Here is a 25,692-nt window from a genome sequence, read left to right as displayed (position 1 = left end):
ATATATATATATATATATATATATATATATATATATATATATATATATATATATATATATATATATAGACTTTATTCTTGCACTGTTTGACTTACTCATTTGCACCATCACCATTTACACAGAGCACCTTACCTTACCTTACCTTATGCACAGAGAATCACAGGCTCAGTCCCTGCCTCAGTCATTGCAAGCGCATCTTGTTTGATTGATCACCCACTATGTGGATACTGTTTTTTTTAGAATTGTGTTATTTAGTATAATTTGTATTTTTAGTATTTAGTATATATTTATCTTCTACTGTCCTTATTGCTTAGTTGTATTTTTTATATTATATACTTTTAATTACTTTCTGCTTTTAGTGAATGTGTGTGTGTGTTGTTGTCTGTATGCTACTGTGACCTTGAATTTCCCCTGGGGATCAATAAAGTATCTATCTATCTATCTATCTATCTATCTATCTATCTATCTATCTAGGTTCAGATCTGGCGAGCACGCTCATCCCACCCACACAGACTCCTTTGCTCCTTTCTAGTGTCGGGAACGCTAAAGCTGATTTTAATGCACAACAACACTCTTTAAGCCTTCAGTGGGCGATAAAAGCCACATATTATCTCAGCACTGACATTGCAAAAGCAGATCCTCTGTGTGAACTTTGCCTCAATAAAACAATGCTGAGGGTCTGTCTGCTGCTCAGGGCACGTGTTTAAAACAAGTCTTTGTCACTGTGTCGTAAAATTGAAACAAAACAATAGTTTGTGTAGACATCTTCCACCCTGTCTTGTGGAGTAGTGATGCTGCTGCTGCCAGCACCACTGCTGCTCCAAATGCTGCATTTCCCAGAAGGCCATGGAAGGAGGAGACAGGTTTTTCAAAATACTGAGACAGACCATACAGATACCGTTTGGATGGCCCAAGGGCTGGGAACCAGTATGGAAGATGATATCAGGTGGAATCTCATCAGCTCATTCTAAAATGAATGAGGGAAGCCCGCTAAAATAGTGCTTTAAATCCTTTACCCATCAGACAAGTATTGATGATCTTACCAAGAACATGCCAAACGTGTTCTCAGTTAATTTAGAAATGCAACATGGGGATAAGGATGAGCTTATTGTGGCGGTGAGTTTTGGAACGCTGACACTCCACACAAGCGTCTGCCCAGCCCCACACATCTTTCTTGAGCCCATGCAAACTTGGCTGCCACCAACCATTTAGATGGCTTTCTCCCCATGTGGGAGAGGCCGTGCACAACATCAAAAACATGCCGTCTCCATGCAGTGGGAACGATGGGCTGTGGTTGTCCGGTGGAGACCTCACTAGGGCATACCTGTCAACATTTAGCTTTCCAAAAACGGGGGGTCAGTGTTTTCGGGGAGGGGGGGGGGGGGGGGGGGTGTTCATACCGGATCTGTGTTTGCATATTTAATACGTTTCATACACGTGTTTCAACACTGCATTTCGGTCGTTGCTTTTACCTTACCATTACCTTACGCATGCCAGTTATGTATCCACGCTGCCTGCAGCCTACTTCCAAAACTCCAAAGCTGCTTGCTGTCAGATTTGGTTCCGAGGGCACAAGTTCAGTGTATCAACAACACTCAATTACAGTTTATGTGATGTGTTAATCAATTAAATTCCCAACAATTTCACAACAGCTAGTTCTGGAGTAGGCCATTCAACTAGCCTGCTTGCTTATGACGAGACTCAGGCTGCGCAGTTGGCACCCGTTCCTTATTAGGGTTTTGGGTTGTCAGGTTTTAGCCTATGACAAAACGGTTGAAATTGAAACTATAAGTGATTGTGTATGTGTAGGGTGTATTTCATACACAATCTGGCAACCTGAATGGATCAATGATTTTAAAATGAAGTTTGATGGCCATGCAAATTACGGGAGTTTTCCGGGAGAAATAACAAAACGGGAGGGTGCTGGGAGATGACCTTGAAATACGGGAGAAACCCGGGAAAAACGGGAGTGTTGACAGGTATGCACTAGGGTTGCCAACTTCCTCAACCCCAAATGAGGGACACTTCACTTCAAATGCGGACCCCCCCCCCCCCACCCCCAAAAAAAAAAAATTAAAAAAAAATATATAAATAATAATTTACAAATGGTGTACTGTCACTTTAAGAGCATTGTCTACACAGTATTCATAATATTTTGTCAGCTCCATTCAAATATAGCCTATGGTCATTCCACAAACTCTAACATTGTTTGTGCCACATTTAGGCCTATAGCACAATGATAAGTATATTAAGTTGGTGTAAACAACCTTCATTCCTGTGGAAATAGAAGCATGTAATGATGCTAGCTAGATATTTTCTGTTTGCAATTAAAAGTGAATTATGAACCTGGTAGCCACCTAGCTATCTAAGTGGAAAGTGTTTCAATTGGCATAGCCTATCATGTGCTTCATGTAAATGCTTAGTTTAAGGGAAACGGAATATTGAAGACTTCAAGACTCACCAATTCCATTACACAAAGGCAATTGACCACTCTTCATATTCTATCAGTCCAAATTACAGTGTGTGCAGCCTGTCAAAGTGCCCTCACATTTTGTAAATGGTCAGTATATGGTGAACCGGATAATTCCGCAATCTCCTCGCGTTGTTTTTGTTGTTCTCATGATTTCCTTTTAAAAGTTTCTTATATTAAAAAGGTGAAATCAATTACCAATGATCACAAGCCAGCTGGAAACTTCCACCCTCTCTCCCTCTCGTTCCCAATTAAAACAAGTAGCATAACGTTCAAGTTAGATCTGCTGCATAATAGAGAGTGAGAGGATCCAAAAAGTATTATCCTTATGTAAGATGCTGTTGCTGCATTTTGACATTGTAATTGTTCTCTAAGAGTGAAAAGCAGTTTGCAGTAAAGCTTCTCTGGCTAAATTGTGGTGCCCCTTCTGTCTCTTGGTGCCGCGCTGTGCGAGATCCGCGTGGTAGCGGGGGCGGCACTGGACACTTTGTTCCAGGTGCGTTTACAGTAGCCCACTATTGATAAGTTAACAAGGCCGATGAGCTGTGATTCAAAAAATCGGGAGTGGTGCTGTCCCTGACGGGACAAATCAAAATCACCCAAAATACGGGATGTCCCGCATAATTCGGGACGGTTGGCATCCTTAGACCTCACAAAGCAGCATGGTGCCACCATCACTGAACGCGATCTCCATTAACTGCAGTCCAGTGGCAGCAGTCCTGAGTGACTGTACCTATGGGTCGGTGGACTGATCGGCTGTCATGTGGGTGTAGTCAAGCCCTAGGTGGGCGGCCCCCACAATGGCACGAGAGAGGCAGTCCGCGACGAGGTTGGTCTTACGGTACCTCTGTTTTAACGTGTTGTATGTCCGTGGTGAACTCTGAGATGTAAGAGAGATGTTGTTGTTGGCGGGCAGACCATGGCTCAGACCAGGGCTCTCAAGTTTTGAAGTTTGCAAGGAGTGAGACTTTGTTTCTCAGGGGGGAGGGGGCGTGGCATTGGCACAGTGCCACGCCCCCTCCCCCCTGATCGAAGTACATGAAAGTCCTACGTCTGCTTGAACTACTCATGGCGCCACGCCCCCTCCCCCGATCAACAGACCCACCCTCCCCATGTCCCATGGAGATATCACAAATTCCATTATTTCAAACACACCGTGTTATTTATTCTAGAACCCTATAGTAAATAATAACAAATAATAACATAAATTATAATAATAATAATAATAATTTCACCCAAATGGGCCCTTTGAACAGCAGTGGCTCATTCTTCTCTAAACAAACAGAAAACAACCAAATGAGAAAAAAGCACATTTAGCCCCAAAATGGTCTCTTGAACAGTGGTGGTTCTGTCCGTGTGTGTGTGTTTATGAGTGATGTGTGTTGTAAGTGTTTGTGGCAGATTTTGATGCCTTGATGACTGATACTGGGGACTCCCATTTGAAGCACTGTGGTTCAATGTCAGCCATTTTCACAGTCATGAGGCCATCCTTAAAAATATTCTTGTTTGCAGTAACAGCCAAAAAAAAAAAGAAAAATGGGTCGGTAGGTACAGTAGGTCAATATTTTTTTTTCAAGATTCAAAGTAAAAAAAAAAAAGTACAATTTTGGTCATGGTGATTACGTAGGTATGAATTTAAACAAATGTGCATATTGTGACGTAACTGACTGGGTCCTCAACCCGTGCCTTCAGGCGCATCACTGCAAACCTCAATCTGATGCAGGTTATGTAGACCAGCCTTTCTCAAACTTCTTTGACCTGAGGCCCAGTCATGGCAGACTTTGGGGTCATAGGGCCCATCTACACGTACCCAACCCCACTCCCTCCAAATCAAATTGTCATTATCATTATCACAATCATTATTATGCCTATATTGTTATGTACGCACTTTCACTTAAATGTTTTGTGACATGCACATCAGAGGACTGCTTTACTAATGTAAGATATAATTATTAGTTTCATTGCTTTTGCATGGTTGCATGATGCTTGCATAAGAACAGAAATACTTCTCAAAACAGCAACAATTATATGGGTGCTATTGGTTTTGGGATGTTTCCCTCATGCAAGCATCATACATTGGTAGGAAATGGAAAAAAAAAAAAATACATGTTTTTTAATTAAGTTTAATTTGAATGCCTGAATGTAAGGATTCAGGAAACACAATACCATTTTTTTTGGCGAGCAGAGAAGGCTACAATAGCTTTTGGCCACGTTATAATCAAATTTGACTATACAATACTCAGTGCTATACAGTGTATTATAGTCTAGTCTCTGCTCTGTTTCTATGGAAGTTCCAAAAATCAACGTTGTTCTATTAAGTGTCGTTAAACAATTAAATAGCATTCAACAGGTTAAAGCGGAGCTTTGATACGAACGTTATCGATTAGTTTCAGTTTCTCTCGCGCAGACGCCTGCATTGAATGAACGCTTACCACCACTTTATTGTATGGCTCCATGTTTAATGACATCGATAGCAGAAACGTTTGTTTTCGGTCCGCGGTATCTTGATCAACTGCGCAGCAAATTATCAGACGAAGCACCGGGCCTAATTTCACTCCACGACTCCGCGGATCAGCAGTCTCCACGTTACGGACCCACATCAAAACAAAACTATTTCCTGATTGGTTGAGAAATCCTATTTTCTGATTGGCCGATAGGTTAGTAACTGAACAGCAACTCTGAGCTGAATGAGCGCACAGACAGCAACGTTGTGTGACACGTTTGTAAAATATAGCCCTTAGAAATTTCTGTGCGGGCAAGTTAATAATTTCTCGGAGTGAGAAATGGCATGTGTGGCGTGTGACCGTGTGAAGTCATTGAAATGCGTGTGTCTCACGCTCAATGCGTGAGACTTGAGAGGTCTGGCTCAGACACCTTAGCGAAGGTTAGGGGCTTTTAATCGACAAAAGCTGTAGACTGTTGGCCCTCCAGCAGTAAACAGAAGTGTTGAATGGCAAGGTAAAGTGCAAGCGATTCACGGTCAAAAGTGAAAGAAAAAGAAAGCGAGTGGTTGCCAGCAGTGATGCCAGTAATGCCTTACTTAGTAACGCGTTAGTCTATTTTGACCACTTTTTTCAGTAACAAGTAATCTAACGCGCTACTATTTACAAACCAGTAATCAGATTAAAGTTACTTATCTAAGTACTGTGCGTTACTATTTTTGTCATTTTCCTTAATAAAAAGATATATTCTTTGCTTTCTTCTTGTCTTGGGGATTAATGTCATGTAGGCTATGCTTACGTTTTCAGCATGAGGACAATTCACGTGCAGCGACACAAACGTAAACAACAATGGAGGGAGAGAGAGATGCACATTTCATCAGTCATTACTTTGAGTTTGTGTCAGCTAAACATGACAACATTAAGGTACATTGTACATTCTGTGCTGGCGACAAAGTGCTGTCTAGCTAGACATCCCAAGTCTCCCGAAGTTTTGGGAGTCTCCCACATATTGATAGCGGCGTCCTGACGCCCGCAAATTACATAAAATCTCCCGGAACCTAGAGCGAACAAGAGCACGCAAACCAGACCGGACTTCAAATCAAAGATTCCAGAATCTTTGCTTCAAATCTCGTGTGCATAGCTTAATGCGCACACAACGGAGAAGGAGAGAGAGATGAGTGGTGCGTTTGTGCCTGAAGCGCATCTAAGACAGAGAGCATTCTGGTCTGTTTTGCTAAATCAACCAATCAGTTTTCAGTGTAAGTGCTTATATCTCTTTTCTCCCAAATAAAATCAGTTCAGTCAGTGTATCTAGGAACAGAAGCGTCATGGCAGCGTCAGTGCCCCTCAAAAAGGAAGATTTAAGACCCATTTCACATCAGACTACACAAAAGTGTACCCATTTGTCTCAAAAGATTAAAGCATAATGATAATCTTGCACACTGCACGGTCTGTAACAGCGACTTTAGCATTGCTCACGGCGGGTTAAATGATAGCAAAAGACTTGTTGAGGTGAGTAACAAGTGTAATTTCATTTGCATATTACTCAGGCCTATAGGCTACAAGATGGCTAGTTGCCAAGGCTACATGAAAAAAAAATCTACATATTTTACTATAACAATTTCTATCAATAGGCCTTCCTTATTTGGTGTACTTAGACATTATTGAACAAACATCTGAATTTCAGTATCTAAGTAGGTTAGGTTGGGATGTCTGCTGTACATTGCTGTTAAAATGCACTTCCAGTATAGTGAGTATTGGCAAAACCGGTTATCATTTTTATGTTGAGGCGTTGGGGGTGTTGTCGGCAGCTGCTGAAAGTAACTAGTAATCTAACTTAGTTACTTTTAAAATCAAATAATCAGTAAAGTAACTAAGTTACTTTTTAAAGGAGTAATCAGATTACTTTTTCAAGGTAACTGTGGTAACACTGGTTGCCAGTCACCATCCATCCATTCCTCGTGCACTGTGCCAACAGCAAAATCCTGTCTGTGGTGATGGCGATAGGCGCATCAGGTGATGGGTGTGCCAGCATCGTTGCGGCCAAAGCAGTCTTAGCATCTGTGAATGCTGTGTCTCTCCGAGGACCAATCCACCAGGTGTTCGGGCGCTATCCCCTTCAAGGCCCCATGCAGGGGGCGCACGAGAGCAGCAGCTTTGGGAATGAAGTGGTGGTAGAAGTTCACCATTCCCAGAAACTCCAGCAGGGTCCTCACTGTGACCGGCCGTGGGAAGTTCAAGTGGCACGGCCCCGTCCATGGTGACTTGATGTCCCAGGAAGTCAATTGTGGGCATTTCATTTCATTTCATTTATTTAACATTAATCAACATTTCTGTAAATGTGCCAGTGTTAGCCAGCAGGCTAATTTGGTCGAATCTCCGGTCGACCCGAACTGGCACTGAGCTGGATTGATGATCAGTCCATGCAGGCTGAGACGCTCGAAAAGGATCCGCAGGTGTGAAGTGTTCCATTTTGGAGGTACTAGCCACAACGATGTCGTCCAGGTACACAAACAGGAAAGGCAGGTCACATAGCACAGAGTTCATGAGGAGCTGAAACGACTGGGCGGCGTTCTTAAGGTCGGTTTGGAGATATCCAGGGGGTGGGTGGGAAATTGGTGGTATCCACGGAATGAGATAATACATTGACGTGTCGTGCGCAACTCATCTCAGATTGTAGCATTACTCACCACAGAACACACTTACCACAAGCATATGTAGTTTAGTAAGTAAGGGGATATATGTCAATAACACAGTATGTTGAATAGACTTCACGCATGAAATGCTCTCTGTGCGCTGGTTTGTCTGCTATTGTTAACGTAATTAGTGTTTACACAGACACTGTTGGGTGTTGCACTAGGGAATCAGCACATTACGATAAAGGATTTAAATGTGTGTGTTAAAATTGTTATTATTGGGCAAACAAGATATTCAGTGTCGGAGTGAAGATGTAAGGAGCAGAATATAGCAGAAGATTCCGTTACAACACAGTTAACGCTCCACCGGAAATACATGAACGTACAGGAAAAGCCTTTCGTGCACGTAGTCTATTATGTCCATAGTGTCCACTACAACAGCACAGTGTCTCTCAAAGCTGCTGTCAAACCAACATTTTAAAATGACTCTACAACTGAATCATTAAAATATTTAATGTACGGTTTATTATTGGTTAATGAAAGCTTGGAAGATGATATTTTGGGCACAGACAAACAAACTCCATTTACAACAAAACCCCAAAACTTTGAGGAATTTAAATCCATAGCTGTTTATGTTAAATGCTATTTTTAGCATTTACAACTTTCATAATACCTGAGTATTCTTATGCTGTCTGAAAGCTTGAGCTCTCAGATACAGTAACCTGGAACTATGACAAGTGCTCACAGATACTCAACTCCAGTTGTTTTCCATGAAAATATCTACAGTCATAACTAATGGCTATTATTCTGATCTGCAGCAAGACTTGTAATTTAAGTGTCATCTGCAGCAGAGTTATTTAGCCCTATAAAATGACTGATTTAAGTTATGGCCATGATGACATCAATGCCTGTCTCCAGAGCCAGGCAGAATGAAAATGATTAATGCACAATTTTACACATTACTGGTGTTAATCTCACCCTTCATCTCACTTGCCTCAGCTGATTTGTGATTTGGGACTGGTATTCATATTGAATTTACATTCTTTTTGCTTCTATTCTTTTTGTAACTTTATTTTTTCAATGTCAAGTTTTTTCATATTGCATTGCATGTTCAACAGCACTATCATAAAAAAATCCATCTGAGATACAGATGATATCGGAGTGGTATATGAGTACTCTTCGAGAGCATGCAGCTGCATTTTGGATAACCTATGTGATCTATGACTTGCAGTTGAGCAACATTTACATGAATTTCAGCACATAAACCACACACACACACACACACACACACAGAAAGTTACCAAACTATCAGACTTAATACAAAGGTTCATCTGAGTCTGACCTGTCACATATGCATGAATAAACGCTGCCATTCTAATTCCATTTAAACCAATCCAATCCAATCTCAAACCTCATGCACACCACCTTAACTCACCTGGAGGAGGGGAATGAGAATTATGTGAGGATGCTGTTCTGTCAGGATTGTGCAGGAGGACCCAAGTGCAAGACTCAACCAGGCAGACTTACAGACAAAACAGAATTTATTTTAAACACAAACTTTACATTTAAAGAATTTCTTCCTTACATACAGGACTTTGACTAGACAAACAGAGAGACGATCCGACCAGGAACAGAGAAACAGGAGGGTAGAAATACACAGAGCAATTAACAGAGAGACAGAGGACTGGACAAAACCAACGAGACAATAACAGGGAACAGGTGAGGAGGCAGAAATGGAGGGAAAACAAACAAGACAGGAAGCACAGACCAAATAAGGAGATGGGGCGGAGACAAAGACAGATGACAGGCAGGTAACACAAAGCTCATGGGGAACAGGCAAAAACAAACACAGGACAATACACAAAATGGCCACCAGGGTGGCACAAACTCCAACAGTCCGGGCCAGATCCTGACAGTACCCCCCCCCCCCCCTCTACGGACGCCTCCTGGCGTCCCTGAAAGGGGGCCTGGACGGAGGGACTGGTCATACAGACTGTGACCACAGGGCAGACTCACACGGGGCAGACTCAGACGGCTTGGGCAGGGAACAAACAGACAAAGACTGGACTGACTCGGGTAGGACGACAGACTCAGACACGACAGACTCAGACACGACAGACTCAGACACAGGGGCAGGGGAAGAGACAGGAACAAAGACAGTGACAGGAACAGTGACTGGGATGGTGACTGGGACAGTAACAGGGACGGTGACTGGGACAGAGACACAGACAGAGACAGAGACGGGCACGGCGACTTCCTTTTCTTCCTTGGTAAGGGAGTTTTTCCTTGCCCCTGTTGCTCTTGGGTGCTCCTTGTTGGTGCCCCCCCCCCCCCCAATCCTCCCCCACCTTTCTTATGCAGCCCTTGCCACTTAATCTACTAAACCCCTCTTTTACTGCACTTTTTACCCCCCCCCCCCCCCCAATAAATGCACAAATAGGCTGACACCAGACATAATTTCACTGCATTTCTTACTTCCAGTAACTATATGCATGTGACAATAAACTTCCTTGTATCCATTTGATACACAGAGATAATGTTTTAAATACGAATTTAATTAAGAGGCCTAAACAAATGATACATCGCCACATTATTAAGTATAAATGAGCACATAATTTGTCATGAATATATCATTTGATTAATATTAGTTCACAACAAGGTCCATTTATTAACCAAAAAGGCCTTTGTTTTGATTAGTTATTACATCTAAGTATTTATGAGGCATGGCACTGAGAACTCACACAGAGTTGTTGTGGTTACAAAGCAACTGCCACGGCACTGGCTTTACATCCATATTTACTGCATTAGGGACATGAGGTCATCCACTACCCTTCCCAAAATTACAATATATGGCCACATGTATGTACACACTTCCTCTGCCAAAATAATATTATAATAATATCAATTTAATGTTAATGATGGAAGAGTCTTTTATCTTTACCACTCCCAGACTGAACTTTCTTGTTTCCTTAATCCTTGGCACCAGTCCAATGCCCCCCCCCCCCCCCCCCCCATTCAGCCATCCAAAACATGCAGAAAAATGTAAACAATTCCCCCTGAATCCAAAAAGCCTCTCACAGCTTAGGAAAATAGATTAATGACCAGCGGCATGAGGTTACTTGTCCAGCTGCCTATAGTGAAGCATTTGTTGTAGTGCTCATGGAGCGAGACGCTTAACCTCTGTGACACCACGCACACTGTCCAGCAGCAGGGATCCCAAATGACAGTGTAAATGTGTGACCCTGCAGCTTTGCCTGCTGCCCTCTGAGAAGGGCTGGTCTACAGGGAAACACTGGAAGATCTGCAGCTTGGCCTCAAGATAAGATTATCATCTTCATCCTCATGCAGGGAGGAATATGTTAGACCCCTCTCAAAGTAGTCTACTGTCTAGCAATTCCCATTTCTCTTTTCCTCATCCTACCATGCCAGGAGTAGTACACAACAGAAAGCACCTGCTAACTAGTGAAACTGATTGAAGAGTCTCCAATGCACAATAATGACATCTGATCTTAATTTAGCTCATCTAAATGAGCTGTTTGTGCTGCGTTGACATTACATTGATTGCAATATTGTGTTATTACATTGTAATAAACAGTGAGATCCGGGATGGGCGGAAATACATCAAAATGTATTTTCAAATAAAATATCAAATACCCTGAGTTTAAGTATATCAAAATAAACTACAAAATACAGTAACCATGCCATGTCAACATGAACTACTGTATTTTGCATTTTAAATATTTTTAAAGGGAGCATTTAATCATCACGACACTGACTCTGTTGATAAATTGGAGTGTGTTTGAGAGCAACAGCTTTTCCCTGCCTACGAGACATGCCATAAATCTGCGAACGGTCAACAGATCAACTATGCTGACCTGCCTGTTACCTACCATACGGTACTGTATCAGAGATGTTCTCAAAAAGTCACAACTAAACTTGTCAAGTGGTACAAACTAACCACCGAACCTACTGAGAGCAAAACAAAGTTACAAAGTGCTGTACAATATCAACATAAATGAAAAAAGACATAATAATATAACAATCAAATAATATATACTAATTCAATTACATAAATTTGAAAAAGGAAAGTAAACTTACACTGAAATAAAACTTAGGATACTGAAATAAAACTTGACACTGAAATAAAACTTACTGAAATAAAACTTGACACTGAAATAAAACTTACTGAAATAAAACTTAACAATAATGACTTATTAATGATTAATAATTGATTAATAATAACTTAAAACTCATGGTACATTGACATAGAACACGGAGAATGAAGTCTCTGACATTGTCAATGCATGCCCAGAATGATAATGCACTGTGTACAGCTGTTGATCAGGTAGGATCATGACCCTTTTAGTTGGTTTTTAACTAAATGGGTACCGTGCAAGCGCTAAATGGGGTTATATTGACGCCAAGGGGCATACATGTGGACGATACATGAGGCAACTTGTTGAGCAATGGTGCAGGAGAACCACATATGGTCCCATGTGTTTTGATAATTAAAGTTCTTACAAAAAAACTGAGGATTAAAGTTCTCAAGAAACTTGAGGCTGGTATGAGAGAGAGGGTGTATTGTGTGTATGAGCAACCACACGTTACTCATCTTGCACTGGATCATCTTCCTAAAGCTCAATATTCTGATTACAACAAGTCTGGGCAAATTACTAAGTCGGCACCAGTCAGAGGCTACACTCATTGTTTTGGACTTTTATAATGTCATCACATCACCGAAAGTATTGTTTTTACCAAAAATATTTGGCAGTATTTTAAACTACAAAAATACACACCTATAAAGTATTTTGATAGAAAATACGAATCCATTTTCTCCAACCCAATAAAATACAAATTACAAAATACTTTGTATTTTAAATACATGTATCATAAATACTGCCCATCCCTAAATGAGGTGATGTTTGTCAAGATGTTTTAATTCCTGAAAATGAAAATGTTACTATCCTGTGTACAACCTTTCTGACTACAATATCTGGGCAGATGGCTTCATGCTTATGATCACAGTATTGGAAAATAGTACAATGAACATTAACATCAGTATGGAAAATGAATGGCACCGTGGTGATGTGAACATGTAGTATTGTAGCAACCACTCACACTCACTCTGACATGCACATTTAAAACTATGTACACTAATACTAATGTATGTACTACTAATGTATGTTAATTTGTGTGACGTTTAACAGACTGCAGTGCTTGAATATACCTTGCTGCATACTGAATTCTTGAAAAGAATGTGGGACTCCTATTGACCAATGGTTGCCAGGTCTCTTTTTACAATGGCAAGCAAAACTTACAGCTGAAGGAAAATATCAGACATATTACAACAAAACAATTTGAAATACTCTGTCTGATATGAGCTCTCACAAAAAAAAAGCCCTTCAAATAATATCTGGAAAAAACATTCATCAATGGCCATCTGTGTCAAAGCAGGTGTACTTAACTTATGCCTTTCCCTTACCGAGACAACATTACAGCATTATAATCAGCAACATTACAGCAATATAAGCAGCAATGTGTTTTGCTTACATTGTGAGGAACCCCATTTATCATCATAACCAACTTTTGGTCGCTTGTACACTTGTACAGACAGTATGTTCCAAAAGGTAATGTCTTAACCAAAACCACTTACAGTTAGCCAGCTTGTGCACATCAAAGGACAGAGACAGACATTACTCATATATTTAAGACTAAACGCATGATGAACATACAGTACAGAATGTATGCTATACCCATACAAGAGTACACAGATGAAGAACCCCCATCACTGGTGCTCCTCTGAGACAGATGGTGCTCATTCTCAACCTGCGGGAGGGATACAGTATGTAGCCATTGGAACAAAGTCACTGATATGCCCTCTCAGATGTAAAACCCAAACCATCCTCTGCCAAGTATGAGTTTATGATATGGACTCCTTTGGTGTGGCATCAGGCCCAAAAAACCGAATGGAAGGGGAATATTTTTAAACCTTCATCATGGGCGTGGGGGTGTAATGATCTCACATGAGGGAGTGGGAAGTCTGCGAGCACCACCCTGTCTTGTCCCAAGCCCTCCATCAGTCTTCTGCTCTTGCCTCACACCACAGCTGGCTCTCATACGGCAGACTTAATTACCCCTATTCTAAATCGCCACTCTCTGACATTAAAGAGGCCCCTAACACAGCCCTAGACATATTCTCTGGTCTATAACGTTTACTTGATAATACACTTAGGCACAGAAAATAAACATGCTTTGGGCAGTATACTTGGGCAGTATACTTGGACAGTAGCTTCACACTGCTTCTGCTGATGGAAGCTATTTTTAAAAGAGTAATTGCATTGTTTCTCAGCTTTGCAACATGTTTATTATAGCCATAGTTTACACATTTTAAGGGACAGCATTTTCAACTAATGTACAAAGACACAAGGCCAAACTACTCATATCAACTATACAGTACAAAACTGTCAATTAAGTGCAGGCCTAAACAACATACACTGAGGAACAGAGTCAGTACATATGTTCAGTGTTTTGAAGCTGTTGCCCTTTGTGATGTGCCTAGATGTTACATAAAGCCCTTCTGCATGTGGTAGGCCATGCAGTCCTGTCAGTGGAGTGGGTGAAGTCATGGGCCTTGTGTCAGAGTTGCTGTGAGGCACTCCTGCTCCGGCTGTGGCCCACGGTGTAACCCCCCTGTAGTCTTTCTTCTCAGGCCTTCACCACATGGCGTGAGCAATTAAACCTGCATGGCTCAGGGGGCCTCAGCGGGCCTTGAGGACGCGGCACTCCCGGGGAATGGCATCGCTCTCGTCAGGGGAGAGAGGCCCTCTCTCCTGGGCGAAACAGCCCGAGCTTCCCATCCAGGGTGCCTGTCAGGAGCTGGAACATGAACAATAAACATACTTAATACCAACGGCATGTTTGAATGACAGTGGACTTAGCCAAATCATGGTCATGGTGGTCTTCTCTCAAAGACCACATGATGTTGTTGCTGTACATGTGTTCAGAGAAGGTTGAATATATGGATGAAGGACATAAATGGAACAGAATGTTCAGTGAATATTTTATTTAAAAAAAATCTCTAACAGAGTGATTACCGTTTTCACAATTTTTACTCCATTCTAAACAAGTTGTTACATAACACAACACCTGTTTTCCTCAGATGGAGGCGAACAGATGGATTCATGGTTTTGTTTTTGAAGTCACAGTAGCTCGTAAAAAATGTTCTCGTTTTTCTCTGCGGTGGCGCAGCCGACACGTGTGCATGCTGCGCTTCTACGGCTCTGTGTCCTGGGCATCTGCCATCTCACCCCGAGACGTTCCCCTAATTAGACCCTAACTACGGGTTCAGAGGGCTACACAGTGTTTGGAAGTTTATGCCAGTGTTTGTTCACAATATCATCATAAACCTTTTAGTACATGCAAACAAACACACACACACACAGCAAGAGACACCAACGCGTTGTCTGCACGTTGGTGCGTTGGACTTCCAGCAGTGGAGGGCTGTTATCTCATGTTCCATGGTCAGCCAGAGGATCACGGTAAGCTAGCATTACCTCACTGTTCATGGAGCCAGCTGGGCTCCGATGCCAATAGGATCCAGTCCAGACAAGTTTTACTGGGGACCTATAGTGGATATTTACAGTCATTTCAGAACCGGTCAATGTATTAAAAAGGTAACGGGTCAGAGATTTAGAATGAGCTCAGTGAAGCCAATTACAAAATCAATACGCCTTTGTGTGCTGTAGAGGTGTTCAGAGTGAAGAGGAAAAATCTTTGTGCCAGACTGTATACTGTTGCAAACACGAGCCGCACACGCACAGCGGTGTAGAGACTCTGAACTGGAATGATCAGAAAACATGATGTTGATAGTGCAGACTATTACTGATATGACTGAAGCTCTTCTGAGAATCCGCACGCCTGAAGAAAGAGATGGAAAAGTCAGAATGGTATTTATCTGAGAACGACTCAAGTAACGACAGGCAGAGAGCATCAGCTTTACGATCCTTCTGGCGCTCTTGACTTCTCCGACGGCCTCTATCCGTGGCAGACAGAGATATCGTGCAGCTGTGGGAGAAATGTCAGGAGGAGGGCACTATCAACAGAAAAGAAACTGTTATGAGTCTGCTTGTCCTGAAATCATAGTGGAAAAAAGAATGAGTGGGTTTTAATTTTAAAGATGTATAAAAAAAAACAACTCTTGAATAACAGCAAATCCTGAGAGATTTGGAATCTGGGAGCACCAGAACGAGCATGACAAACATACAAATTAAAAACTCTTCTAAAAACAAACGCTTGTATATTTCTTCAATCTGCCTTAGTTCATCTCTGTGTATTTCTTACCACATTGGCTGACCTGAACTTCCTCTGGAAAAACGAACGGCCTGCTTTTCATAGTAATAAATTGTTATGACAGAGATGGTGATGAGGACCACAGCACACAAAGACACAGGGAGAAAAGGCAGAGGGTGATGACTAAATCTACTAGATCTAACGTTTTATGATAACATATGGTTATGTGTATGTTAAAGTGGCTAATTCCTGGGGTGGACAGTGTCAAAATGGCTTCATTCGCACATTCATCTACCAGCATTTTTAAAAATTGCCTTCACCAATTTTTGCTGTGTATCTTTTCGTCTGTTACCAAAACCCAGTGGCTAGTTCTGAGCATGAAAGATACATCTGAATTAAAAGTTCTTCGTAAAACTGTTATGTAATATGAAATTCTTCTCAAATGTTGGCTAAAAAGCAAGGGCAAAGCCGTAAATCAACAGTTCAAGGACAGTTGCATGGTGAACTTTTTGCAATACTCGGTGATGTGCTTCTAAGTATAAAATTGGCACGGAGAACAGAACTGCAATAAATGTATTGTATAACTGCAGTTCACCTCTTAAAAATCAAAGCCATCTTCAAAGAATGCAGTGTGTCAACGACTACAGTAAAAGCCTTGGTAATGCCCTGATCTATCTCTATTTATCTTATCAACAGCAAGGTCGCTCAGGCTTGCAAGGATTTAATGGGGAATGTAACTATATCTGGCGAGTAGAAATGGTTGGAGAGATTTAAGATTTCATTACCTCAGTGCTGTAGAACATAAGAAACTGCTGATAGTACCCTGTGCATAAATCCAATACTGTGAGTTCAAGGGTAAAGTTACAGCCTGTTTATGTCTGGGCATTTTTAGTTTATGACCTCAAAATAGCAACAGAAGATGAAGAAATAACCATTTCAACGTAATGTCAAACGCCTATGGTGTGTGATGCCCGGATATTCACTGACATTAGCATACCAACAAGCTCCAGACCATCTCTCTTGTACCATAATGTAACACACCATTTGTACCTCAAATGGCCCTGTAATGAACACAGTGAAAGGTAACGAACGTAGTGAAGAATTCAAGAATAAACTTGAATTTTACATATAGGCCCTGTAAGGACACTGGGCTGTTGTTGGTCACTGCCATCTGTGGGACATTTTCATTTTCAAACATGGCACAGAATAATAAGCCTTATGTAAGATGACGGCGGCTGAGATACAGCCCTTTTTCCTCTGAACTGTCCCAAGACCACAAGCCTGAATATGACCATGCTTTAAATGGCCAGAGTCTATTACTTTTGAGTGGCCTCTAAACATCTTCCTGTGAAACTGTACATCCATCATAAAACCTTAAGAGCTGATGTTCCTCTGAGGCGTGCAGGACGGCAGGAGGTGGTTTCCTGATTGAACAGGTTTATAGCAGGGCATAGCTTTGACAGTAGGCCAAGGAGAGAAGAAGGAGAAGGAGGAAACTCATGTCCCAAGCTGGTGTGAAATTCAGTATTAACCAGAGGAACCCTACACTGTTTGCTGTTTAACTGCGCCTTGAACCTCCAAGAAGACAACTTTCAGGAGAGCAATATAACTGGCGCAGAAAGAGAGAAAAAAACACAGAGAGGACGGATGTAAAGGTGGTTTGGCAGTAGACATCATTTCCAGCATTACACACTGCTACTGCTGGAAATGGGATTTCCTGATTTGAAAGCAGAAAGACATAGTCCTTCAGGAAGAAAGTGCTGGATTTGCAAGATGTTGTTAACCGGTTTGTACTGTACGTCTGTTACGACTCAGGTTGATGACTGCACCTTACTTCAACATCAGTTTTAGTGATGGTGGGTCTTACAATAAATCAATCAATTACATTAATCAATTTGCATCTTTAATTAGATTAAACCCTATTTGACCAGCTATGCATATATCAAAAGCATATGAATGTGGATGCTGTGTATTCAAAAGTAAATAATTAATATAAGTACATGCTACACTATGTTCCTAAGAGGCTTTACAATACAACATCAGCAGAGGGATACTCTGGGGATGGTCACTGGCCCTGGCAGGATGACCCTAAGATTGTCAGAGGGAGAGGGATGGAGGCAAGTTCTTGCCCCCAGAAAACTTATGGTGGTGTAAGAGACGAGTCACACCTCCACACAAACTTGCAGAGGTCAGTGTAGCATGTACCTCATGACCAGTGCTTGTGGAAAATTCAGAGCATTGGCAGGTGATTTGACACCAAGACCAAACTGCACATTTAGGAGCTCCCCCTGAGTGAGAAGAAAATACTGTATGCAACCCTAGAGCACATTTCCTCTTAGGCCCGAGGTGTTGACTCAAGCCTGGATATATCTACGCACAGGGCAATCCAAGGTTATCGAACAAAAGATTACAAGTATTGACCTTAAGGAATCCAGTTCCCAAGACAAGTGCTAATACTTCTGTATCACGTGATGATATTTAACACATTTAACACACACAACAGTCTTGAAGGACAGATAAATATAGACATCTGATCAAAAATATAATAACTTGTTTTGAGTGATTTCCTTGACCTATTAATGGACATACCGTATGTGTCAGCTCTTAATCTATGCCTGTTTTGTCACTTTGATGGTGCAACATAGCCTGTTGACCTCTGCTGGGAGTGCAGATGAAACAATAATGGAGCGAGCCATTGCACGTCCATGGCTGAATATTTTCTACAATATTTGGACCCCCGACAGTAAAGTCAACAAAGGTGCTTTTTACCCAGGACACCATTCTGTTTTCTCAGCTTTGCTCACCATGTAGCATCGCTATCAAATTATGACAGTCTCATTCCGCTGGAAGCCATCCACGGAGACAGAGACAAAGAGAGAGAGAGATAAAGAGGGAGAAAGAGAGAGAGAGGAGGGAAAAAAAGCGGGAGAGAAAAACAAGAGCAGGGGAGGATGGGAACGGAAAAAAAAGGATGTGTCCTCTTCATGCCTTTCTCATCACGAGAGGCTGTTTCAATTGGGTTACCAGAGAGCATTTCCACCCGGTGCGGCCCTCCGTACCCCCATACCTTCAGTCACACGATGGGGTTGTTAACTCTGAAACGTATTAAGCGGTGGGAGACCTCCTGAACGTGCCGATGATCTCATGGCTTGGCAGAGCTGGTCAAAGCCTTCTCGGCAGCGTGAGGCCACGGCGGCGGCCGCCTTCTATCGACGTGCAGCGATGACACGGGTAATGCGATAGAAGTAACCCAAACAGAGCGCAGCCTCCAGAGTCTATTGCTCAAAGTTGACCTACAAACCTGCTCAGCCCAACTCCAAAACGTCTTTCAGTGGGTTATTTCTCATCCTTGACAAGGTTAAAATGACTGTGATTTCATTCAGCAGTGCTGTTGAATGTGCTTGCGATGATAAGTCTCAGATGTTAAGATGACTTCAGTTTCAGCTTCTGTCAGCCCCCATTCTTCAGTGGGTTAGCCTAGTTTGGAGTTCTCACTATGGGTTAAAACCACAGTATGCAGCAATTTGCCACTTTTTAAAGCATGTTTTTTTTATATAAGGAAATAGTACTGGTATTCCATCTTCAGATGACTATTCTTTTTTTTTCTTTTCAGATAAACACACCTGTCATTCCAACGAGCCACTGAGGCTTTGCATTATGCAGTTCTGTAGCCTGGGCCAGACCACCCAATGAAAATGTAAAAACAGCTCTCACAGCAGGCCAATGCCAACTACATGAGTTAGCATGCCAGCAAGCCTTTCATCTTTGCCAACTTTGCATTTCTAGGTGTGTTTACGTGCCTTTTCACTTTTAGCTGTTAGATTGCTCATTTCCACCCAAAACCCTCTGCATGAAGAAGCACATTGATAAGGAGTGAAAAAAGGCTACAGGGAACACTGTTATAGTATGCGAATGCTGCTGAAAGTGCCAAAATGCATAATATTTTTGATTGCATTTTGAATGCACAGCAGCACATGGATAAGGCTGATAACAAACATATGATGCGATACAGCCAAAATCACACGATTGCCAGAAGGACACCACAATCTCAGTAAATAGCTGAGTAATTGTAATTGGGAAAATTCATTGGAACCAACAACCCGCTGGCTCTCTCATAGGCTTTAAATGAGTCATGTATGGAGTGCTGCTGCTGACTGTGTCACTGTCTAGATCTCACTGGTCAAGATGTTGTACTAAACAACCTGAGGGAGATGTAATGTCATGCAGACTATCTACTGTAGGACACAGGGAGTGTGCTGAAACAGTTTAAAACCTTTAAACGGCAAAATCGTTGTCTTTCAATCCAAGTTAATCGCATAATCTCACTCTTATTTGCACTTCTGGTTGCTGGCCCCATACAACAAAGAGATAAACAAAGAGAAGAAAGCCTACTTCTGCCAAACATGAGATCAACATTAAATTAAAGTTAATTAGAAGCAGATAGACCCCAAACAAGAAAATCCAAAACAGATTAGTGTATTTTAGGGGATGAAAATTAACAGGGTCACTCGGCCCACCAAAGAATTAGATCTTCTAAATGACGAGAATGTTTACATTTCACTTGCTTCACTAAAAAATCCAAAGTAGCCTTTATTAGTCATTTATATTAAAGCCAAACACTGCAGAACTGGAGTAAGGAGACAACTCCAGGAAAGGTTTAAACTAAGTCTTCTTCTTTCTATTGACAATCATAATGCAACTTTAGATTTCAAAAATCTAAAAAACAAGTAAAAAACAAGACTTTCTGTATATCCCAGTCCAACTACAGCCTGACCTTGCCAGAGTGATTAGCATCAAAACCTTATTAGACTGTGCACTGCGGGTGGAAGCCTTGCACAAAGAGAAAGCATCTGTTCCCAGACACTGATCTGAACCCTTGAAGATCTTGAAGGATCACAATCCCCCATTGACTAGATGTCTTTCCCAGATGCTGCTGTGCCTCTATTTGTGTCACAACCCTACAGGATTGTACACAGCTCCACTGGGCTGATGACAAACAGGCATTTATGTGGAGATTAAATGAGAGATTAAATAAACAGCATTTAATGAGAGATTAACATTTATGGTGCCATGGGCTGTGTCCATGCACTAAAGTGCAAAGATTTACTAAAGGCAAATTCTTGTTTCTTGTGTTTTCCAAATCCCCAAACTCTAGAATCTAGAGTTGGGCACAAATTGTGCAGCTGGTCAAGCATCAGGAACTAACTATGTGTTGACAGTGAATAAAAGGAAATCTTAGGGGGCCAGTGTCATAGCAACCTCCTGTCGAGAAAATATACTACGTTTGATGTCAAAAATGATGCAGTTTTTGGCATTCTGAAACTCATCAATCCACATGTATCTGTTTCCAAGCCAAATTTCAGCATCTGACTTCCGCCCAATGATAAAAAAAAAAAAAAAAAATTGTTTGAAATACACACAGCTTGATCCAAAGCTGCAAAACATCTTTTGGCCAGCCCATTATTTCATTTCTAGATTTGTTTACTGTCAATTTAAAACATCCTTCTGGGCATTTGGTGAACTGACTCTGAAGTTCATGGCATGCCTTGATAAACACTCACAAATGTTTTTAAAGCTAAATGGAATGGGAAGAAAGAGAACATAAACCAATTGTTTAAGACCAGGTGAAATCTGTCTGGAGTTGTGGGTGGTCACTTGCTTTTGGGAAGAACTGTTAGATAAGGCCCCGTTTAAGCATATGACAAGGTCCAGCTGACTCACAGCAGCATCTGGAACACAATGAGATTATGAGCTGGCTTGGTTGCTCTGGTCAGTCAGTGACCGCAAAGAATTATTGTTGATAGGAATTCAGCTGGATACACCAAAACTGATGCCATGTCTTGAGGCCTTTAAAATAGTGATGACACCAATATTTAATTTCATGTTTTCAGTTTTTTAACAATCATTTTGTTCAACAAAAATCAGATAGAAACTCTGGTCTGAAACAGCTCTTTTTTCAAGATAGATTTCTCAAGAGTAATTAAAATGATATCCTGACGTTTAAGCGATGTCTGATCTAACGACACCTTGTAACAAGGAGTGTGACACCAAGCAGTAAACAGACTCTTCAAACACCATGTCAATTTACCAGTGTTCTGACAGCCACACTCGGAGAACAGGGGAGACGGTCGTGCATTTTGTTCTCTGCGTGTTATTTCTCACCACACAATCCATCAGCAGCAGCGGCAGCAACAGCAGTGGCACAACGTTTTCTGAATCAGAACAAATGATGCGAGGAGAACTGGAGCATACAGTATGGGTCCATGTGTTAGACAGAGATCTCCACACCAGAAGGGAACATGCTGTCCTTCTATCAAACTTGGAGAGCAAGTTGGGAAAGAGTCAATGTAGGCATCCAAATAGGGAAGGTGCTGTTTTTCTTCAGAACCAAATGTGTGTAGAGGAAAAGAGCTTGCTACACACACGGCAGTTCCATATTCGGGCTCATATATCTAGGACTCTTCATGTGCGTCTCCAAATTTTTGGTTAAAAATGGAAAATTTTACTTTGTAAAAAGTCCAAATGCTTGGATCTAGAGAAAGCATTATTTTACTAACTGAAAAGTAATCGCATAACACCGCTATAAAATGTGATAAAATGTTGACTCAGACTGCAAAATTTGATTTCTACACATGATTTCAAAACATAATCCATTGACCTAAATCCATGGCCCACTTTCCTGAGGAAATATGTAGGAGACATTTGGGCCTAGATGCCTCATCTCACATGCTGACAGGAAGTGAAAGGTAGGGGGGTTATGGTGATGACATCACATTTCTACAGCTTTTTCACTTCATGGCTGTCATGGGCCTTTTCCTATAGCCCGCAATATAAGAATACAGCCAAGGGCTACAGCTACAGCTGTTTGTACAGTACGGCCAAACTCTACTGTAAGAAATAATTCAAAGTGACCACATATAGCAGCATGTGTCCACATGGTCTAAGAGAAAGACAAATATGCTTTGGCTGAAATAAAACTAAATGTTGTACGGAGGACTTGTAGCGATGAAAGGCTCTGTCTGACGATGGCACTGTATTCTGTGCCATCAGCACAATCAGCATTGGCATAGGAGGTTAAACCAGCGAGGGCGGATAGAAGGGAAGACAGTGGAAAAAGTTCAAAGCATAGTTTTCATAAACTATGGCCCTTGTTGGGAAAATGAATCAAGAAATTGCAACGTTTAACAGGACGGTTTGCAGTCTCGCCAAACCTTTTCTGTCAGGCGCATCAAAGGCCCACTCTCTGTAACATACAATAATTCTGTAAGTCACCCAAAACTTGCATACAAGCAGAGAACTGATCTTTATCTTATGTAAAAATGCTTGCATTAAATAAAAGAAGTAAATGCATGTTTTCTAATTCCTTTTGTTTAATTAACATTTTTATTTAGCACTGTGCAATGCAAACTTTAATGATTTAAAAAAAAAAAAAACATTAATCCAAGTGGAATAATTAGTCATGATCATTATCAATCTGCATTTTTTTCTAAATACATGCAGCATGACGATATACTTGGAGTAAACTTACAGACTCTGCAGCTGTAACGTTAATTCTTTAATCAAGACAAGGAACGGTTTCCATTTCCTTACACATACCCAAATCAAGGCTCAGCTCTGACAACAATGCACTACAGACCAGGACATGCATATCCCTAGCACGTGTCTGTATCTGTCCTGCTTGTGCACATGTTAAGGGGATGACATTTTATGTGGTTTCCTCTCAGAGGGTCAGTGGCCTCATTCCATTCCATTCATGTAGAGCATGCAAAACATAGGGCCAATGCAGGCAAAGGCAGTATTACACTGCCTGTTGGCTGACCAGTTGAGGCTTTTCAAACAGAGGACTGCAGAACATATTCCAATGCCTCATCTCTAAGAAAAATGTTCCGACTCCAAGAGTAGAAGTATCTTTACTTCATATCACTCCATGAAACCAAAACTGCATGGTTCAGTAGTGCTTTTTAAACGGAAAAAATAACTACTTTCGAAGCACACACACACACACACACACACAAACCAATATTTCCTCTGCCCTTTGTCCACAGGGATGACCTCAAAGATTAAGACATTTTACAGCTTTTACTGACAGGCTGCAAATGGCTTACACCGACAGGCTACCAAAGGCTAAATGTATTTCTCAATGCCTATTTAACACTCTGGCTCTGCACAAAGGGACTTAGGGCCACCTGAGAGGATAGCCCCGGAGGGCTGCAAAGCAGGAAGACTAGCCTCGCCGTCCGCCTCTGCACAGCTAATCTCCCACAGGTGCACCTTACTCCTATTGTCAGGCATGACACATGGCCATGAAACGGGAACCTTCCTCTTTGATGTCGAGGAGGATAAGCCTCATCTCGAGGAGCGCTTCCCCTCCAAGGAATGTGTCGGTCTTGATCAGCATCTGGAATTACTTTTTTATCTTCTTTGTGAGAGCCATTCCACCGAAGAAAAAAAACCATACTGTCAGACAGCGGATGGCTTCTCCAAGTCCTCTACTACACTCATGGTAACATACATGTAGCACCTGCACTTTTTATCACACTCAAGTGAGGACAAGGTCACTGTAAATCATTTAATTCGTAATAGTTTGTTTTCTAGTCTTATTCTGAGAGGGCCACAAAACACTCAAGCTTCAAATTAAACAAGAATATGGAAATGCAACAGGATGCTAGATCAGCCTGGCTTCAAAGTAATGCAACTTGGCTCACAACAGAAATGATTTGGTAAAAATTCAGATCAGTTGGAATTCCCTCTTTAATCAGTGCCTCTTCAGAACCGCGCTGACAATGTGGTCCACCCATGTTTATCCCTGTTAACATGTACAAACTGTCTATCATCAATCATTGTCCCAGGGGACCTAACACCATTAATCAACAAATACAGCAGCTGGGTGTAAACAGCAATCAAATGTAGGCAGAGGGAATCAAGAGAGCATGGGGCTTTGCACTTCACAGATTGTAAATTAGTGACAGATTTAAGAGGCACTTGTTTATTGGGCTCTTAGTTACATTTTTGAACACATTCAAATGTAGTGCAAATGCAGAGCATTTAATATCACAGTACGAGTACCTCCTACAGTTTTTATGTGGCTTTTATTTCTTTTTAGCATTTTAAATGCCAATAAGACTTGTAAAATCGGACTCTTTCACATATGTGTATACTATTTGACATAAATCTGGTATGCTTTTTAAATGCTTTTGGAGCTGTTGTCAAGAAAGTCCGTAAACATAAATCTGCTGAAGAGCAGACGTGATCCAAGTACACAAAATGACAACAGGACTGTGTTGGCCCTCATATTTTCCACTTCTCTATGTTACAATAGATCTAAATCCATTCTGTCCTAAAACATCATTGGTTTTCCTATTCATCTTTTTTGTTGTAATGTATTCAACAGGTTGTTACAAAAAAACCTCCTTGGGAATTACATAAGTGTTTTAATCACGGAATATAAATCCTCTTGTGCAACAAGTTCAAAATGCTTAACTGATCCAGGCATATTTGTTGTTTGTATCAGTGTGTTTGCTAGACAACTTTTAGTCTAATGTCTTTTTCTGACCAGATAATTTCCAATTACCTAGCATTAAAACCACAGGACATTACAATCACGTATCCCCATCTGCATTTGAACTCCATAACAGAATATCATTGTGATGTCAACATCCCATTAAATTGCTCAACGTTCTACAGTTTCTTCTGTTCTATGCAGTAAATCCTATTAACTAGTCAGTAGACCTGACACCTTAAAATAAAAAGTCTTGTGAAGCTTGTTGTGATAATATTTTTTCCTTTCTTTTTTTCTGGTTGACTTAAACAATTTGTATGGAGCTGAAGTCTTTTCCTTTTCATGCATCGGTGAGCA

The 25,692-nt window shown here is 41.3% G+C and overlaps 1 protein-coding gene across 3 annotated transcripts in view; it reads right to left on the bottom strand.

Annotated features, from left to right (window-relative positions):
• Positions 1 to 12,872: 12,872 nt before the first annotated feature.
• Positions 12,873 to 25,692, bottom strand: part of wdr27 (WD repeat domain 27) — a 55,775-nt gene continuing 42,955 nt past the window's right edge. For all 3 annotated transcript variants that reach the window (XM_042065186.1, XM_042065187.1, XM_042065188.1), the window contains exon 24: positions 12,873 to 14,423. In XM_042065186.1, coding sequence (XP_041921120.1) covers positions 14,355 to 14,423 — 69 coding nt within the window. In that variant the 3' untranslated portion in view covers positions 12,873 to 14,354. The remainder of the gene's footprint in view (positions 14,424 to 25,692) is intronic.

Source organism: Alosa sapidissima, chromosome 16 (genome assembly GCF_018492685.1).
Source record: "Alosa sapidissima isolate fAloSap1 chromosome 16, fAloSap1.pri, whole genome shotgun sequence".
Classification (NCBI taxonomy): domain Eukaryota; kingdom Metazoa; phylum Chordata; class Actinopteri; order Clupeiformes; family Clupeidae; genus Alosa; species Alosa sapidissima.
This window is presented reverse-complemented; position numbering and strand designations above follow the sequence as displayed.